The sequence below is a fragment of the Ipomoea triloba genome, chromosome 11 (genome assembly GCF_003576645.1).
Source record: "Ipomoea triloba cultivar NCNSP0323 chromosome 11, ASM357664v1".
Lineage (NCBI taxonomy): Eukaryota > Viridiplantae > Streptophyta > Magnoliopsida > Solanales > Convolvulaceae > Ipomoea > Ipomoea triloba.
Window position 1 is genome coordinate 139,899 of NC_044926.1, and position 19,588 is coordinate 159,486.

A 19,588-nucleotide genomic window follows, 5' to 3' on the forward strand; every position below is an offset into this window, starting at 1 on the left:
CCCCCCCCCTTTAATCTGATTCTTTACTTTCTATTTTGGCAACCTTTTTGCAGATTGTGCTGAAACTCCTTGCAGGAAGTTATTCTGGTCTGTGTTGAATTGATTTTGCTTGCTGTGTTAGTGTTATTATTCTATTCGGTGTGTGTATATATATGTGCTTCGACCGCAATTGTAATGGCTGCAGTTAAGTTTTCGAGATTAGCAAGATCACTCAACTCCTCTTTAAATTTCGCGAATGGTATTGATGTCAGATCTTCATTCGCCTGTTTAAACCGTAGTTACCATGCTAGTGACTCACATTCCTCCCGAGATTATGCTGCCAGATGTTTTTGGGTGGTAGGTTTGAGCTCTGCTAGTCAAAGGCAGTGCATTGGGAGCTCATATTTAAGTAGGCCATTGGATAATTGGGCTTTAAGAAGTGTGTCTTTTGGTGGTAGTATCCCTGCCTGGAGTCTTCGATTGTATTCATCATCTGTAGGTGGTAAAGGGAATACACCTGGAGGCTCACATCCTGCCATTTCTGAGTCTGGTATGGGTGCAGGTGGGTCTGATGGAGGTGAGTGGGTTTTGAAGGCAAGGGAAGCTTGGCAAGGTGTGGTGGATGCTGTGAATTCTACAGGAGAAAAGGCGAAAGAGGCTTCTAGTGAAATGACGCCTTATGTTCAGCAAATGCTTGATGCTCATCCATATCTGAGAGATGTTATTGCTCCTGTTAGTGGTACTTTGTTATGTACTTTACTGGCTTGGGTGGTGATGCCGAGGTTTTTGAGGAGGTTTCATAAGATCTCAATGGAAGGGCCTGCTACTTTGTTGTCTCAAAGCTCATTATGGAGGCCTGTACCTTATGAACAAAGCATCTGGGGTGCTTTGGAGGGTCCGGTTCGGTATCTGATCACCTTTATGGCTTTTACCCAAATGTTAGTAGAATGCTATGCAACATGCTTTTCTTTAGTTTAAGTCATTATCTTCTGTGCTAATGTGTGGTTAGCTGCAATTTTTCTTCATGCAGTGCTGCTATGGTGGCACCAACCAGCATTGCATCACACTACATTATACCAGCTTGGAAATGTGCTGTTATTCTTTCTTCTGTCTGGTTTCTACAGAGATGGAAAACAAATGTTATTAGTAGAGCCTTGGCCGGAAAGAGCATTGAATTGGGTGATCGAGACAGGTTGTTGACTCTGGAGAGAATATCATCTGTTGGTCTCTTTGCCATTGGAATAATGGGGTTAGCTGAGGCATGTGGAGTACCAGTACAATCAATTCTGACTGTGGGAGGAGTAGGAGGTGAGCTTCATATGAGTTTCCTGGACGAATAACATTGTCCAAATCCTTTTTGGGGAGCTTTCATTTCTTTAAAACATTGTGATATAATGTGCCTCATTAGTTTTTTACACGAATCTTTAACTTTTTCTTTCTTCATATATTTGGTATGCAGGGATAGCTACTGCTTTTGCTGCCCGAGATGTCATTGGGAATATTTTGAGTGGACTGTCTTTACAGATTTCCCGGCCTTTTACTATTGGAGATACGATAAAAGTATGCTACTATAAGTTTGCTGCTTAATGCTGATTTCTGAACTTCTTCTATTTACATTTGCACTGAATTGTCTTATAGATTACAATTTGTCAGAGTAAAATAATCTTTTCCTTATTTGGTGCATTTTTCAGAAAACATGTAATGATCTTTTTATTTATTCTTCACCTCTTGTGATCTCATAGTAAATGTGACTGAATGTGAACTTGCACCAAATGCTAGTGTCTTTTGAAGTTTGATGATTGGATATTACAATATGGTTTATATAGCCCTCATCCCTCACTGGTATATGGGAATTTTTTGAATTCTTATGAGAAAGTAAATGTTATAAATTTTCAATACAACCTAAACTAGCTAGGTCCATACGACCATAGTATATAAAGCTTCTCTGATGTATTAAATTCCCACTGGAAAAATGAGGGTGAATGGAATACTAGTTTGGAAGGATGCCAAAGACCTAAGATATTTATACTTACTGGTTCTGTATTGCTGTTGGATTGATCAGCTTGATGGAATGCTTATAGAGTGAATAGTAATTTCTTTAAAGTAAGGAGTTTAGTGTTCATAAATAAAATAATGATCGAAATTGAAGAAGTTATTGATTGAATGGTTTTATGAATTCATCACGAGTTAACTTATTTTCTGTTATTTTGCCATCTATGGTTTACTTTATTTAAGTATGCAAATAATAATTTATCTTTGCAGGCTGGATCTGTGGAAGGTCAAGTTGTAGAAATGGGGATGACAACTACGTCATTGTTGACTGCAGAGAAGTTTCCAGTTATTGTTCCAAATTCCTTGTTTACTAGCCAGGTAGGTAATTTTCCTTATCATCCAAGCCATATCTACCTCCTAAAGGGAGCAAAAAAAGATGCAGAATTTGGGGCAACTTCATATAGTTTGTTATATGTGAGTTTTAGGTTATAGTGAACAAATCACGTGCTCAATGGCGTGCCTTGGCCACCAAAGTTCCTTTGCACATTGAAGACTTTGAGAAGATCCCACAAATATCAGAAGACATCAAGAATATGCTGAAATCATATCCAAATGTTTTCTTGGAAAAGGAGGTGCCCTATTGTTTCTTGTCTAAACTAGAAAGAACATACGCAGAACTAACTCTGGGATGCAATCTAAAATATATGGTATGTGTCCAACTGTCCATACTCTCATCCACATTGCTGTGTAGTATAACCACATCGCGAATACTTATAATGTTTTTACTACTGATAAATCCAGAGCAAGGACAAGATGTTTTCGACAGAGCAGGACATTCTTCTGCAAGCCGCCCGTATCATCAAGCAACATGGAGCTACTTTAGCTGACCTGCACTGAATATGTAGAAAAATTTTCTGAATCTTGAATTTAGGCTTTTCATGTGCAAACCAACATGCATTTTGATACCCATCACAGGCAAAAGAATGTGAATATGCCAAACATCACTCTTCCCGGTTAGTGCACACATACAAGAGTTGATTTTTCAATCTTACAGTTACATTAGTGATTTGTTTGTTTACCAATTGTTTCAATCCATCTAGTTTTTTTTTTTTAATAATAATTTTTAAAGTTGTGTCTATGTTTAGTTAGCTTTTGATTAAAGAAATTATAATGATAGGTGATGGGCATTGGAGGAGGTGAGTATATTCTCCACTCCCCAGACAAAAAGAAAAAACAGTTGAAAAGCAGGCAAGGGAATGAGACAATTGATAAATGTAGTTAATTTAAGGTAGTGAAGCAATGAGTGGTGGTCATGTGAAGTTATTGTGGTGAGGTGGGAAGCCCACTAATGACACTTAGAGAAGCAATATCACATGATCACCCTTTTTTACTTCACACAAAATTCTTCCATTCCCATTCCCATTCCCGTGAGTGGAGGGAGGAAAGAGAGATATGTGGTCGCAAAATGCCCATTTTTTGGCCGCAAAGTATAATGCTATCTAACCACGTACCACCGCACCAAACCCTTCTCCATTTCGTACAAATAAGAATGTTTGCGAAAAAAAGTTAAAGAGCTCTATTTCGCTTGGTAGTCGAGTGTAGTGTTGGGCTAATTCCGTGAACACATTTGTTTGTATACGCCTGCCAATGGCAATCTTAATGATTGTGTCACATCTCGTCACAATTCCTTCCCTTCCCTTCCACGTTTGGGGTTTTGATTGAAATGCGCTATTTTGTGGGAGAAGAGACAATAATATGACGTTTGCCAAAACTGTACAAAGTAAAGAAAAACTCATTTGTAACTTAAGTTTTTGAGACTCAAGTCGCAAATAAAAAGTGTTATATTCTTATCTCTACTTCCAACACATTTTAGTAATTTTCTATCCATGTTTCATCTCAAATAGAGAGATGGGCGGCCCCACCTTACCCGTAAATGATGACCCGTGAAGTGGGTCGGCAGTAGTGGCGTTAAAGGGTTAAGAAAGTGTCACGAGACTGAATGAGAGGGGAGAACCCATACTCTGCTTGTCTGCATAAAAAGTTGATCTAAAGTGAATATGGGTTCCACATCCTCCAACTGAAGTCTGAAACTACCACATCACCCTATAACTATTATAAATCTAATTCAAATTTAATTAAAATTGTGCTGGTAGAATTTGACTCTTACTCAGAGAAACTTTCAACCTTATAATTGTATTAACAATCTGTTTACTAACTATTAATTTAGACTTTTAGTTAAAATATATCACCTCATTCAATTAGATATTAGTGAGTCATACTATATTTTTAGTTAAAGACAAAGCAAATCTCATAATATCACCCCTTACTAACCATCCAAACCATATAATATGATTATTGAAAGAGTCACAGCCCTCACAGTTTCCCTGCAAATCTTGCACAGATTTTGTCTTCTCATTTCATCATAAAAAATTAAAAACTGGTACTATGTGGTTTGTCTTTGCTGAATCATCATCTCTCCTTTATTTTTTTTTCCCCTTAAAATTGTAATCCAAGTAAAAAGAAACAAAGAGAAAAAGAACTTTGTCTTTATCAGATTTATGAAAATTGTGCATTTGTCCACATCAGAGAATCTATTTTCACCTTCAAACAAAAGTGCTTCAACCAACACTCAACCAACTTTGCCTATAAAATGATACATACTTTCTTAATGTTTCACCACCAAACAAATTCAGCTCCCTCTCTCTATTAATGGATTCCTTCCCTATAATGGCATCAAGATCCCAAGTAAGATTATCCATATACTACTAGTTCTGTTATATATACAATATTCTCAGTTATTGGCATTAACTAACATTAATCTTGCAGATGTTGAAGACATTAGTGGTAGTGTTATTGGGGGTGGTTTTAAGCAGCCCAGGATGGGTTGAGGGGATAAGGATTGTTGAAGATGAAAACAGCAATAATTTTTATGAGTTGGAGTATTCAGCTATAAACTGCAGGGCTCATGCTGCATCCATTACAGATTTTGGAGGGGTTGGGGATGGCAAAACACTCAACACGAAAGCGTTTCAGAACGCTGTGAATGAGTTGAGCCAGTATGCAGACCAGGGTGGTGCTCAGCTCTTCGTCCCCGCTGGTCGCTGGTTGACTGGATCTTTCAATCTCACCAGCCATTTCACTCTTTTTCTTGACAAGGATGCTGTTCTTCTTGCTTCTCAGGTACCTACTATAAACACATACCACTACTTCTTCTTTCTTCCCCCACCCCCTTTAATTACACCGGGTAACAAAAGTATACATGTTTGTACGTGGTGCAAAAAGTATTAGTATCAATCAGTATTGTAGACTTTCCCCGGCTAAATAAATATTGTACATACAGATGAAAGTTTATTTCATAAATGGGATGATATAATGTATAGTTTTGTTTTGATTTCAGGACATAAGCAGTTGGGGAGTGGTGGAGCCATTACCATCATATGGTCATGGAAGGGACACTTCTGGTGGAAGATATATCAGCCTCCTTTTTGGCTCAAACCTTACTGATGTTGTCATTACAGGTAATTAAATTACTGTTATTATAACCAACAAAAACCTTACTGATGTTGTCATTACAGGTAGTTAAATTACTGTTATTATAACCAACAAAAACCTTACTGATGTTGTCATTACAGGTAGTTAAATTACTGTTATTATAACCAACAAAAACCACAACTACTTTTCATAACATCCAATATATTATATTGTTCATGTTTTTGTTATTTTGATGTTGTCAGGAAACAATGGGACAATTGATGGGCAGGGAGAACTTTGGTGGCAACAATTTCACAAGAAGAAGCTAAAATACACAAGGCCATATCTAATTGAAATCATGCACTCTGATAATATTCAGATCTCAAGTTTAACCCTTCTTAATGCTCCTACATGGAATGTTCATCCTGTTTACAGCAGGTAACTAACTAACTTTTAACTTCCACCATTTACCCATTTCATTATGACTGCAACTGTAATAACAATATGTAAATTCCTGTGTGTGTGTTTTCACCTTTCAGCAATGTAATCATTCAAGGTCTCACAATCATAGCTCCAGTAACATCTCCAAACACTGATGGAATCAACCCAGGTTAGTTCTTTTTTGTCTTTATGATTTTTACAATCTTTTTGTTTTTGAATACTCGCAGTCACTATACTACCCGATGGTATGTACTGTGTAAATCCCGCTTTGTGATCACACAAGGAGTTAAACCAGCTTAAGTCGGCTCAAACCAAGAAACTAGTGACCTTGTGGTTACAAATTTGTATCCTTAGTTGACATGCTTGCTTTCGATGTTCTAATGTTGTACTTAATTGGCCCTTGGGGGGTTCAGATTCTTGTGCAAATGTGAGGATTGAGGACAACTACATAGAATCTGGAGATGACTGTGTGGCAGTTAAAAGCGGTTGGGACGAATACGGTATAAAGTACGGCATGCCTACCGAACACCTGATCATCCGGCGACTCACCTGCATTTCGCCGTACAGCGCGGCAATAGCGCTGGGGAGCGAAATGTCCGGCGGGATTCAGGACGTTAGAGCCTCAGACATCACGGCCATCAACACAGAATCCGGCGTGAGAATCAAAACCGCCGTAGGCCGCGGCGGCTTCGTCAAGGATATATACGTCAAGGGGATGACACTACACACCATGAAATGGGTGTTTTGGATGACAGGGAACTACGGTTCTCACGCCGACAATAATTACGACCCCAACGCCTTGCCGGAGATCAAAGGGATCAACTACAGAGACGTGGTGGCCGACAACGTGAAGATGGCCGCCCGCCTGGAGGGGATTTCCGGCGACCCCTTCACCGGAATCTGCATGTCCAATGTCACCATATCTATGGCACAGAAGGCCAAGAAATATCCATGGACCTGTACTGATATTCAGGGAACTACCAGTGGAGTGGTTCCAAAACCCTGCGAATCCCTGCCTGATCAGGGCTCGGAAAAGCCTGAAATGTGTGATTTTCCGGCAGAGAATCTGGAAATCGAAAACATAGAGTTCCAGAAATGTTCTTACAGAATATATTATTGATGAGTGATCCTTCACCCTCAGATAATAATATATACATAATGTAATGATGTACCAAACTTCTTGCTTTCAGCTATGAATATATATATGGAGCCCATGCTTCAATTGGCAACAGAGAAAACTATAAAAAGCATTCAACATATCCATGCTTAAGTCTTAAATTCAGATGATTATAAAGGGAAATGAGGATGAAGAAAGCTACAAATGAAAAGCACTCAACATATCATACCACCATGCAATGTCAATGTGCTCAAAAGCAAAGATGAATTGAAAGGTGAGCATTATGGGCAACCATCACACACAAGTATTCTGATCCTTCCTACCATCCAAACAGGAACAAGGACTTGGTATTCAGATCAGGGCTACCCACGCAAGATAATATATAGAATCAAGTTCTAATATAAGAAGCCTAATGACAAATTCAAACGCAATGCTAATCTCTTCTACAGCGTACATACAGGATCGACACAATGTTCCATTTAGTAATGTAACGGTATACATCATGCTATCACATCTCAATAAGCTGGATCTGGGTTGAATTTTACAGACTCCCTCCAGATGAGCTCCTTAATATTTTCCTCAGTGAAGGATGGCTGTTCAAAATCAAAACTGAAAGGCCTTGGGCAAACAGGCTCCTCGTTGATATCGTGAAGAGGTCCCAAGTATGGATGGCAGAGTGCCTCGTCCACTGCAATAAAACAAGAAAAAGGCAGATAACAGATTAAAAGCTAGCATTGTGCCACTCTGGATAGGAGAAGGCCATGCAATCATGCACTGGATAGGAGTGATAGCCGATGGTTGAAAAAGTAACCTCTCTTCCTACTTCCATATTTTTCATTTTATAGAGGTAGGCTCAATCCACTATGGCTCTGTCTGGTAGAGCTTATAGCTTATTTTAAACTACAAATAAGCTATAAGCTCTGTTTGGTAAAACATAGGGAGGCTTATTTTGAAACGCTACCCTAAGTAGGGTTTAAAAATAAGCTAGGTACCAAACAAAGCCTATTTCTACATTTCAGACAGAGAATTACATATATTGCATATATATAGCCAAAAGATCTCTACGTCTACCAAATATTTTTCCCCTTTTGGTTTAAAATCTTTTATCCATCTTTTTATTTTTCCCCTTTTGGTTTAAAATCTTTTATCCATCTTTTTCAGGACATCAGTGGGGGAGGAGAGGGAAAGGTAATCATGGGAATGGAAATGGCCTAGAGAACTTCCCAATATTGCCATGCACACTGTTTTTGAGTTTCTAAATGCATATATATCAAAATGTTAACTAAACTTCTCTCCACCTAAATGACTTAAGATTGAAAATAGATATCCAGAGATTCTAGTAAAATTACACTAGACCTGTAATACGCCGACTAGGATCAAAAACAAGCATTCTTTCAAGCAAATCCACAGCTCCTGGAGATGAATTGGGAAATCTTGCAGAAAATTGCTGCCTCGGATACTGTGGAAGCTGTCTAACATATCTCCGGGCATTATCACTACGGAGAAATCCAAGACTGGCATCATCAGGTGATCCTATCAGCTGTTTAAAATAGAAGAAAAGGGATGCATTGATCAGGCAAAATTGACAAAGGCACAAGCTTAAGATAAGCATGAAGTAGAAACATCTTATGAATTGGCACAACTGAAGAAAATTTAATTCATACAAAGAGAACTGGGGAGCAATACATTCAAAATTTGGGAAAGCAATTGCCACCAAATACGTATAAGGCAGGATAGAAAAGAAGAAGATGGTGACTTGATTCTTAATTCTCTTACTCAGTGCTAATTTTGCTCAAGCACTATACTTTTGTTACTATAAAAGTTATGGATCTATCCATGATGTCAGTGTTGGGCAATACTACCTCGGTGATAAGTCTTAACTGATGAACATAATCTCTGCCTGGAAAAAGTGGTTGTCTTGTCAGGATTTCACCAAGTATGCAACCTACTGACCAAATGTCAATTGCTGCCGTGTATTCTGAACAGTTCAAGAGCAGCTCTGGTGCACGATACCAGCGAGTTACAACATACTCAGTCATGAAGTCTGTCTCAGATGTTGTCCTTGCAAGCCCAAAATCTCCAATCTTTAGGTCACAATTCGCATTGAGAAGCAAATTGCTAGGTTTCAGATCTCGGTGCAAGACATTGGCAGAATGAATATACTTGAGTCCACGTAATATTTGGTAAAGGAAGTACTGAAACAACAAGAACTGAGAGTCAATAATGCAGATATTGTAAAATTTCATGAAACATGAAAAATAAATTCAAAAAAGTACACCTGTCGCAAATTGTTACTGTCAAGTGCAAGTATGAATTGGACTGAATGAGTAATGAATCTCTAACTACAACCATAAATGTTTGTAAATTATTGAAATCTTCATAAATTCTAAATATAAAGCAAAAAATAAAAATAATTCGGAGCTTTAATTCTGCTATTTCTATAGCTTTACTGCTAGTAAGATTATTGAAAACAGCTCTTTATAGGTAGCAAGTTCACATGATTCATCCCCAATTTCTCTGTTTTTGTTTCTCATTTTGAAAGGGTTCAGAAGAAAGCCTTTCAGAAATCGCTCATTCGCTTCTAACATATTAAGGTTACTCTGAGCCAATCAAAATGAGATTTTGATAGGTAATGGATAATTTCCCTTTCCACGGTGGCATACTATCTATAAAGTGCAAGAAACAGGGTCATACCCGGCAGTGATCATCAGCCAATCCCTGGCTGGATTTGATAATCTGATGAAGATCAGTATCCATTAGTTCATAAACAATGTAGACATCATTGAAGTTTTCCTTCTGGGGAGGCCTTATTATGTCTTTCATTGCAATTACCTGAAGAAAAACGAAAAGGTTCCATCAGGTACATTGGGGGAATGGACTTCACACAAATTAAAGAAACTGGAATACAAAATGATAATACAGGAGCAAAGGGTTCATGCCTTTGGATAGTTATAACTGCATAGACACTTACATTATCATGATCCATGTGACTGAGAAGCTTTATCTCTCGTAGTGTCCTTTTGGCATCTATTCTATTGTCAAATGCATTGCCAATCTTCTTGATGGCAACCTCCTCACGCGTCTCAGAGTTTATAGCCGCACTAAAGAAAATGAAAAAATAACATTTTTCCTTCACATTAAAAATAAAACAAAGAAAAAAGAAGTTAAACTGGGAGATCATATTTAGCTAATCACTTTCCTTTATAGTAAATTTGATTGATACACAAAACTTCAGACTATGAAGTATACAACTCACTTCTGGTATCCTGTGTTCACCATTCACCATATGCATTCAAAGCATAAAGAGAACTCTAGAAATCCAGATAATAACTATAATCAAATTTTAGGACCTGCAAACTTAACATCAACCAGCCAGCATTTGTGTTCAATTGAAATTAATCAAATTTTTTAGTTGCTGCTAATCTTAGAATGGGAATGATCAGAGGAAGATGAACACCAAAGCTAAACATTCAAACCTTTTCAATTGCACATGATTGAAAGAAATAGTCACTGATTTACTGAATTCAGTCAATTGACTTCTCCAGCAGCAATTTTTAGCATATCTAGTTTTCGATTTATCCACTACCAACTATTCAGGCCTCAATTACAAGGTCCAATTAAGGTAAAACGCAACAGAAAAATCGAATCTTTAAAACAGCCCGAGAAAAAAAGTAACATAATCATGAAATCAGAAACATGGGAATACACAAAAGATGAGTTTTCTCACCAGACGATGCCATAAGCGCCACGACCGACTGGCCTGATGGGCACATACTTTCTGGAAACTTCGAAAAGGTTTCCGTATACATTGTACTGCACATAGCGGCCGCCGTGAGTAGGGACTCCCCTGAAGTTGGTATGGCCATGGCCGCCATGATCAGCTGCAACGGAGCTCGACTCCACAGACATATCAATCAGAGTTTCCTCGGAATCAACAAAATTTAAGAAAATCCCACTTCAAAAAAAACTCAATCTTGCGCAAGTCCCGGAGCCTTGTCTCTGTCGGTAGCGTTGCAGGAAGACGACGAAGACCCAGACGAGGGCGAGCTTTTTGACATTTCTTTCTTTCTCTTGGCTCTTTCTTGTTTTCTCTTTTTATAATTTTTTACTGTCACAATATTTTATTACTTATTTTAATAACTTTCTTCTTGGGTTCAGTTTTCATTTTCATTTCTTTATTCCATTTTTTTTTTCTAGAGAGAGAGAGAGTAAACTGAAGTAAAGTTTGTGCGTGAACTTGGGGATGGGGGAGCCTGAGATTACCCGTGAAGAAATTTGGTCTCTTTTTCCCTTTTGCATAGGGAGTGTGTGAATTCTGAATCTTTCACCATACACATGGCTTATTTCTACACCCTCATTATATAAATCATGCCCTTTTTCTCATTCCTTCTTTATTTATATATGCAAATTACTATATTTGCTCTAAAACCAAATCAGTTTCTGCCTTCTCCTTCTCCTTCTCCCTATTTCCTCTCATTTTTGATATGTCAATATGTCATGTTTTGATAAGCACTTCCACCATACTAAAGTGTCCTAAATTAAGCTTTTCTTCTCAATTTGTGTCTAAAAGAGTCAACTTGCGAGCCCCCGTGACTCAAACAAAATCTAGGATAGTCAAATTTTGAGAGGGTAGAATAAGCTGAATAAATATTAGTCTTATTGTAGTAAAGGGCATTAATGCCATAATGCAATTTTATGCTCTCTTTTTTATCCCAAATTTTAAAAATAATAATAATAATAATTATAATAAAAACTGTGCGTAGCATGAAAGCCTTGTTGACAAGTGGTACAACTAAGAATGAGGCTAGTAAGTCATAGGTGGTGGGCTGGAATTACATTCTGGTTGGTGAGATGGCTGACTTATCTATACATATACATATACATATATTCAATAATTGAAGGTTGCTGTGTGGAGTCAATTTCAGCCAGCAATGTCCAATTCTGAAGTGGGTAGCCACCACCACCAAACCTAATAAATTTATAAGGCTTCCCCTACAATTAATGTGCATTCAAGAATTGTTCAATCAGAAAACTGGTTAAATGAGAGACTCCAGATGGGCTTTTCTTGGATGATATCACATCACAGCTGGCAACTTTAATACAAATTTTGATATATATATTTTTTGATAGTGTTGAATACAGTACTACATAATGAACCAGATAACATAAAATCATCTCACATCTAAGCAGCCCCTTTGTGTACAAAAGAAGATACATGTCCCCTGTTGTTTGTCTCACTATTTGCACCTCTACATTTTTTCTTATCTTGGGAGATCTTACTCCCAACTCTAATGTTAGAAAGCATCGCATCGCGCCCTGTCAGAACAATTTGGAAGAACCCATCTACTTCCTTTGCCAATAGATCCAGCCCCTCCGCGAATTTGTCTGTGTTCTTTGCCAAGTCTGAAGTCGCGTTTTGCAATCCTCCAGCTTCATCGGGGTTTGATCCCGACTCAATGATGGGGTATAGCGTCTTGACACTTGCGTCAACTGCTTCAAGCTCCTTCGGTGCTGTTACCCCTCCGCTGGAATGTTTGACACTGATTTCGTTGTTAATCAAACTCTGCAGATCAGCAAAAGCGTCTGCCCACGAGCAACCCTCAAGAACCTCAAAATGCTTCAGTTTCTTTGTGGAGCCTGAGAAGGCACTGGCAAGTAAACTGCACAAGAAAATGGTTATCACCTGCACTCCGTACAAAGCTTGCATCAAAACTTTCCCTTTCGCAGAATCTTTTTTCTTAGGGAATTTCAGGCTTTCTGTGAGGCGGTCCAAGATTGCAAAGCTATTCTCAAGTCGTGGATTTTTGGAATTCACATGCTGCCTCCATCCATCTAATGATGAACGGGCTTGCATAAACTGCTTTGGTTCACCATCTAGGTTACGCACAGTGCACCGAAGGTAAAGATTGCCTTGGTTATGCCTCAATATCTCAGAGCTGAAAGCAGTGCAAATATCCAGCAAGCTCACACTATTGTCCATGTAAACATCTATCCACTTATCGTCCCAGTCACATACAGGAAGTTCAAGTTCAGTTACAAGTGTTTTAATATCTGTATGAATTGTAGAGAGTGAAGCCATTGCTTCTTTCATCCACGATACACTTAGGGCATTTCCCCTGCCTCTGTGCATAAGACTTCTGAGTTTCTCTGCCAATGATTCCTCGAAAGCATTCAACAGAGCAAGAAGCCTCGGAGACAGGTGTGAGCCCTTAGGTAATATCATCGAAAAGGGATTCTTAAATGGCAAATAGGGACGTTGAGGATCTTGTGGGCGACTCATTTTATAATATAATGAAACTGCATAGAAATTGAGAAACCGCAAGTGAGAACAGAAACCATATTGGACTGCTACATTTTAAATTACATATCAAGAAGTAACAAGTGGTATTAAAAATCTATCTTTGATTATCAGTATCACTTCTCCATAAGGGTTCCACTAATTGCTCAACCGGATAAAAGATCAAATCACTAATTGAATGGGGGCAAGAAAATTAACAAAACTACATAAAATAAAATAAACAGAGTATCATATGATTTAAGAAGGTTTATAGATTATTCATGATCCACAAGCGAGACCACAGCTAGAATTTATGTTATGTGCTGTAAGAGCTACATAGGCATGTTACAGCTCTAAAGATCTCCCACTCAGGGAAGGGAATGAATTCTCTTTTTACTCCCTTAACAACTTGCATACTAATTAATAAATAAAGGTAAACAAACAAACATACAACTTCATACCATTAGAAAGCTATTTCTTAAAACAAAATCATAGCCCAGAAATAGATTTTTGCTTTAAATTACACAAAGTTACATAAAATAGAAAATACCAAGAATAAAGACCATAAAGACAGTTTCTTTGATGATCAATTATGCAGGACCTGGCTAATTACCACAGTAATTTTCAGAATCTGAATATTTCATTTCAACAGATCATAATAACAATCAATCAATAATTGTCCTACAAAGAAAAGGAACAGATCGAATCAGAAGCAAAAGCATCACCATCTACCCGATAATCTAACATTTCTCATCAAGTTTCATGTTTGTAACAAAATTTTGAAGATCAGGAAACCTAACTATGGTAAACAAGCAAAAACTATCAAAACAAACATCAATCAACGGAAAGACGATCGATAATCACATAAAAAGCTCACCGGATAGTTAGATCTTGAAACGGGAGCTGATTGATAGAGTCAACGCCGCCGATTCTTAGCGATCTAAGCCAATATTCCAAGGTCAAAAAAACCAAGCTTTACATAAGTACACAGATTCAAGTATATAAATACAGAAAAGCGTGAATTGCATATATAGAGAAAGAGGGAGAGAACCGTACCGGAAGGACTGGGGTGTAGAGAGAGGCGGAAAGCGGGGAAGAAGTTTGCACGCACACGCGTCAAAGACGATGTTTTGCTTAAGTCATGGGAAAGATGATGGTTTTGGAACGTTTGTCTTGTTTCCATGATAAGATAAAGATGAGCAGTAGATGAGCTCATGAGCGTTGGATTGGTAAGTTGAGACCATGCCCCACCGTTGGATCATTTCACCTTTCCCCTAACGAAAAGTCATCTTCATATGTCATCAGACATCATACCTTGGCTGGTGGGAGTGCATGGTTTCTTTCTATTCTTTTGTAGTTGTTTTTACCAAATGGAGAATTTCTGTGGGTTTTCCTAAAAAATTAGGAAAGCATTAAACTTTAGATTATTATCTGTTAGAGGCACATGATGACAAGCATGAAACTTCCTTCATATGATCACATGTAATTTGTTGATACGCATTAAATCTTTGAAATTACACGACAACACGCACGTAAATTATTGAGAAATAATAGCTCTCGAGATTGAGATGTTTTTTAGGTCGAAGAGAAGTTGGAAATTGCTATTATGGAAAAAACAAATGGGATACAGTACAAATAGACTGCTGTAGTGCTGTGTAATGTGTATACAACAATGAATCAATACTCTCAAAAAATACATAAAAGGTCCTTTTGGAATCTCCTAAAACATTATTTCCTCCCCTAGTATGAATCTCCTATACATATACACACACAAATTAGAACATATAAACCAAAATCATTCAACATATTCCTCTATACATGCCAACTTCTTGGAGAAATCCTCTTTACCTCTACTATGTCAAAAAAACTCCATTCACAAAATCTGTTCAAGGCCTGTAGTGTATGTGTGATGAGAAAAATCTGCCAACTTTTATTAGCACTCTCCACCAGCTGTTATGTATTTTCATTTCTGGGTTGTTCTCTTTATGCAGTCTGAGTCTAGAGGAAAGGACGCGATGTATGATATGATGTTAAGATTCTTTGTAATCCTTGCGGATGCTCCACAGAGTCTCTGCACACTTCTTCATGGCAGGGCGGTCGTGCCTGTGAGCAGCCAAACATTGTAAAGCTAGACCAAGAATTTGTTCTGTAGCCCAAATGTTTGCTGCAGATCTCTCCAGTCTGATATCCAAAGTTAAAGTTGCATCTCCTTCACTGAATTTTTTCATAGCCTGCATACAGTTCCAAATATGATCACGCTATGTGGGAACTTCAATTCTACAATATTGTATATTTGTATGACGGTGATGCTGTAGTCAAAAACTTTCTGATTTTAGATTATGAAATTATAGAGATTTCCCGGGATATTATATTCTTCAATTCTAGCTTGATCTTAAATGGCTGGCAAACAATCAACATCGATCTTAAAAATGCAAAAGAATAAAAACAAGGAATACATACATGCTCTTTTAGATGGAAAACATAAACACAAGGCAGCCTTAACTTCCTGTTTTACTTCCTACATTTATGAGGAACGGAACATTAACCATGTTATGCTTGCAAGGGAAAGAGAAACATACCCATCTAGCAGTAATTCGCTCATTGATGTTTCGTGATGGTTCGATGGGCTGTCTGCCTGTGACCAGCTCGACAAGCAAAATACCAAATGAATACACATCACTCTTCTCTGAAAGTTGGTAGGTTCTAAGGTATTCAGGGTCTAAGTAGCCAGCTGTGCCTTTGACTTGGGTAGAAACATGTGTTGCCCCTGTCTCACTGTCAGCAGCCAGCCTTGCAAAGCCAAAGTCAGCGACCTTAGCTCGGCAGTTTTCAGTGAGGAGAATATTGGACGATTTGATATCTCTGTGGATAATGGGGTGATCTGCATGAGGAAAACAAGCCATCCTCCAATAAGGTATCGAGATTGATCATTTAAATTATCTTGTCTAAATCCTAGCTCACCATACATACCTGTGTACATATGTAGATATGTGATAGCATGGGCAACATCTATTGCAATATCCAGCCTTGTGGCAAGATCTAGGACATTTCCACGCAAACCTACACCGTTCAATTAGATTGTTTCTGTCAAAGAACATCAAAATCCAGTGGAGAATATAATATACTTGGAAAGCTGAAAATAATGCAAAGAACAAGGCAAGAGGGATATGATCTCACAGTCCAAATGTTCTCTAAGAGTCCCATTTGAGACATACTCCACAACTATGATCTTCTCATCTTCTTGCTCCAAGAAACCATAAAACCTGACTAAATTCAGATGCTCTATTTTTGCCAGGGTTTGGACCTCGTTCCGAAACTCTGCTCCCAAATGCTTATCATAAATATTCTGCAGTATAGCCACTCACTCAATTAGGATACATTCTGCAATAGCTAGCTAGCATTTATCAAGGATAAAACAGAAACTAGTTGAACTCCAACCGTTTTGACACGCTTCACTGCAACAAGAGTTCCATCTTCAAGACAGCCCTTATAAACCATTCCAAAACCACCCTGTCCAATTTTGAGGCTTGGAGAAAAGTTCTTTGTTGCCTTGTAGATCTCCTCCATAGTATATCTACCACTCCCATCCTCTTTCACCTCGGTGGAAATATTTGAGTTCTCATAATTACTGCGACTCAAGCTGCTACTACTGCTACGTCTCCTCTCATGCCCAACTCCAGGTGAAACTAAAATTTCCCATAAAACAAGTCCAAGCTAATTTCAAAACCCAATTTATTGCATCATCAAGTACACAAGACTTATTCAAGACTGTAAGCACATTTTTTTGTCATGGAAATAAATACTAAAATTTCATTTTTAAAATGAGAAATGGAAATGGCAGCTACAAAACCTTAACCCAAGAATGCAATTATGTCATTAGGCCATCTAATCTTGCCACTCTCATGACTACACCAATACATACATAAATGCATATAATAAAAAGGAAAATAAATGCTCCAAATTTTGTCTCATCTGAGACAGCAAGCAAAGGCTATATTATATAGCTTGACGTGTTTATAACATCATGAACAAAAGACAATGGCCCTGTTTGTAAATAATTGTTAGCTGATAGCAACTAACTATTTTACCAAACATGATGAATACCAGTATAATCTTGATTATCCTATTCAATAATATAACTTCTTGAATTCTTTTTGGGGGGGTCCTGTTTTAATAAATGCAACTAAGAACTGGTGCTTACCAGAAGGAGCTTTAAACGAGTTGGAATCATCAAAGTTAGAGTCTTTGGAGTCGGGGGGAGAGAAACAAGCAATCAGAGCTCCGGCCACCGCCTGGGCGGCGCACTTGACGGAGCTTTTGCCGGAGGCAGTTGACTTCTTAGATGAAGTAGTAGAAGAAGATTGGGTGCTGTAGCTGGATGAAGTCCGAAAGCCCATGGATCCGGAGCTGGAACTGGGGTACCGCCCGCCCCGAGAAGGCAGGCTGGGACTCTTCATGGTGACGATCGAGAGAGATCAGAAATGGCGGGTATGTATGTTGCAGTTGCAATGTTTTGAGTTTTCAACGACAGCAAAGTTCGGTTCTTTGTATGGCCAACGGGCTAACGTGCGCTGGTTGAGCTACAGTAAGTGGGCCCTACTTACACACCCTTAATTCAACAATTTTGACGCATAAACTCACTACTTTCCCCATCTGCATATACTATTAAATGCTTTTAACTTTTGTATCATTCAAAATAAGCCATATTTATAATTTGTTTGCATTCAAGATTGGTTGCTAAAGTGTCAAAACATGTTGCCCTAGTCCGTAAATATCATAATTGACCTGTTAAAATTAAGAAAATCAATAAATTAAATACTTTTCAATACGAAATTAAATTTAAAATTTTGTGATTATCAAACTAACTAACTAATTAAATTTGGTTAGAGTTGTCCATAACATGTTGTTTTATTGCCTTCTATGTTAAAAAGTTTAGACAATACATTGTTCAAGTAAAAGTCAAATTCTATAGGCGTCGTTTAAACTGAATTCGAATTAGTCTTGTTATATAAAAAATACTGGATACCATACATACAAATCTTAAATTGAAAGAACATAAAATCAAAATAATAATATTATATAACAACATATAGATATATGCGTGAAAGTGAAACAGTGCATGGTAAGGGGAGACATGGGATGGGATCATTAGCTTCAAAGCAACAATGTTGGTGGACAATATGCGTGCACATACAAGCCTAACCATAATGCCGTAAGTTGCCATTTGTAGCTGTCATTATGGTTCAGCTAATTGAAGTTGACTCCTTACACAGCAGCTGCCCATTATCTGCTTGTTCACATGTATTGTATTAACTCCAAATACAGCATATTAGTTGAGTTGAGGATAGGTGACAACAAATTGTATTGTCTATTTACAATTCAATACAAAATAATCTGATGGGTTTGATAGAATAAATACATGAATCTTATAAATATTATATATCGGAGAAAATGAGATGTCAACCCATTAACTATTAATAATTCTTGGTGGTTAACAACTAAAGTCCAGTAAAATTATCTGCAAATAAAATTAAATATTAATGGTATAATCGTGAAAGGTGAATGCGGATTTTCATGTAAGGAACTCATATTTATAGCATGATCTGCACTAGAATACCAAGCATTAGAAGCACGAGATATAGCACTAGGGGTGCTTTTCTGGTTATGTTGGGGCAACAAACAAAGTGCGGGTGTTTATTGCGGCAAATGAGGCTTTGGCAACTTATACCATGGATGAGGAATTGAGGATATACATTGCACTGTAGGCGTTGGTCCAAAAATAAATTTTAAATTTTTTATTTGTAGTTGACACATTTTGTACATACAGTTTGACAGTTTATGTACATGTAATTATCATATTATGTGTTAACAATTATATATCAAGTTATTTGTTTACATGTACATAAACGATTAACTGTAGGTACAAAATATGTTAACTGAAAGTACATCATTTTTGTATTAAGGTTTATAATGCATTATGAACTTTGGTTCATGATATAACAATTGTGATGCTCTTAAGCAAGCTTGATAAGGTTGGAATTATGCGGTTGGGCGACTATTCAGACTGCTTCGTTGGACTTGTTAATTAATTGTTGGATGCATGGAGTTTATTAGACTAGCACGATACTGAGGGCTTATTTGGTAAATAGCGTTTTAATCAGATTTTGACAAATTTGACTATTTTAACGATTTGATTTTATTTGGTTAATAACGAATTTAGACAGCATTTTGATGGCAAACCGCCAATTCTCAAACGCTACAAATTGTAGCGTTTGCTTTGGTGGTTTGCCAAATCTAATTTTATTTTCTTA

At 37.6% G+C, this 19,588-nt stretch overlaps 5 protein-coding genes across 5 annotated transcripts in view; 2 read left to right on the top strand and 3 right to left on the bottom strand.

The window, feature by feature from the left end:
• The window catches only part of LOC115995667 (mechanosensitive ion channel protein 1, mitochondrial-like), a 5,297-nt gene extending 2,190 nt beyond the window's left edge, over positions 1-3,107 (top strand). The window contains exons 2-7 of the mRNA XM_031234767.1: positions 54-917; positions 1,010-1,287; positions 1,439-1,539; positions 2,242-2,349; positions 2,457-2,678; positions 2,773-3,107. Of these exons, the coding sequence (XP_031090627.1) occupies positions 175-917; positions 1,010-1,287; positions 1,439-1,539; positions 2,242-2,349; positions 2,457-2,678; positions 2,773-2,868 (1,548 nt within the window). The 5' untranslated portion in view covers positions 54-174 and the 3' untranslated portion in view covers positions 2,869-3,107. The remainder of the gene's footprint in view (positions 1-53; positions 918-1,009; positions 1,288-1,438; positions 1,540-2,241; positions 2,350-2,456; positions 2,679-2,772) is intronic.
• A 1,493-nt stretch (positions 3,108-4,600) lies between these two features.
• On the top strand, positions 4,601-7,112 carry LOC115996580 (probable polygalacturonase). Its single transcript, XM_031235874.1, has 6 exons — positions 4,601-4,716; positions 4,798-5,151; positions 5,369-5,489; positions 5,706-5,880; positions 5,982-6,052; positions 6,297-7,112. The coding sequence occupies exons 1-6, from the start codon at positions 4,681-4,683 to the stop codon at positions 7,001-7,003; spliced, it is 1,464 nt and encodes a 487-aa protein (XP_031091734.1). The 5' UTR covers positions 4,601-4,680; the 3' UTR covers positions 7,004-7,112.
• An 87-nt stretch (positions 7,113-7,199) lies between these two features.
• Positions 7,200-11,109, bottom strand: LOC115996582 (mitogen-activated protein kinase homolog MMK2). The gene is made up of 6 exons (XM_031235876.1): positions 10,728-11,109; positions 9,972-10,101; positions 9,695-9,832; positions 8,863-9,195; positions 8,357-8,540; positions 7,200-7,688 (listed from the first exon to the last, which is right to left on the bottom strand). Exons 1-6 carry the CDS (start codon positions 10,907-10,909, stop codon positions 7,516-7,518), a joined length of 1,140 nt encoding a protein of 379 aa, XP_031091736.1. The 5' UTR covers positions 10,910-11,109; the 3' UTR covers positions 7,200-7,515.
• A 978-nt stretch (positions 11,110-12,087) lies between these two features.
• On the bottom strand, positions 12,088-14,495 carry LOC115996583 (protein BPS1, chloroplastic-like). Its single transcript, XM_031235877.1, has 3 exons — positions 14,334-14,495; positions 14,155-14,217; positions 12,088-13,297 (listed from the first exon to the last, which is right to left on the bottom strand). The coding sequence occupies exon 3, from the start codon at positions 13,278-13,280 to the stop codon at positions 12,183-12,185; it is 1,098 nt and encodes a 365-aa protein (XP_031091737.1). The 5' UTR covers positions 13,281-13,297; positions 14,155-14,217; positions 14,334-14,495; the 3' UTR covers positions 12,088-12,182.
• A 353-nt stretch (positions 14,496-14,848) lies between these two features.
• On the bottom strand, positions 14,849-17,804 carry LOC115996581 (calmodulin-binding receptor-like cytoplasmic kinase 2). Its single transcript, XM_031235875.1, has 6 exons — positions 17,479-17,804; positions 16,716-16,963; positions 16,455-16,623; positions 16,248-16,337; positions 15,857-16,158; positions 14,849-15,508 (listed from the first exon to the last, which is right to left on the bottom strand). Exons 1-6 carry the CDS (start codon positions 17,732-17,734, stop codon positions 15,308-15,310), a joined length of 1,266 nt encoding a protein of 421 aa, XP_031091735.1. The 5' UTR covers positions 17,735-17,804; the 3' UTR covers positions 14,849-15,307.
• Between the last annotated feature and the right edge of the window lie 1,784 nt (positions 17,805-19,588).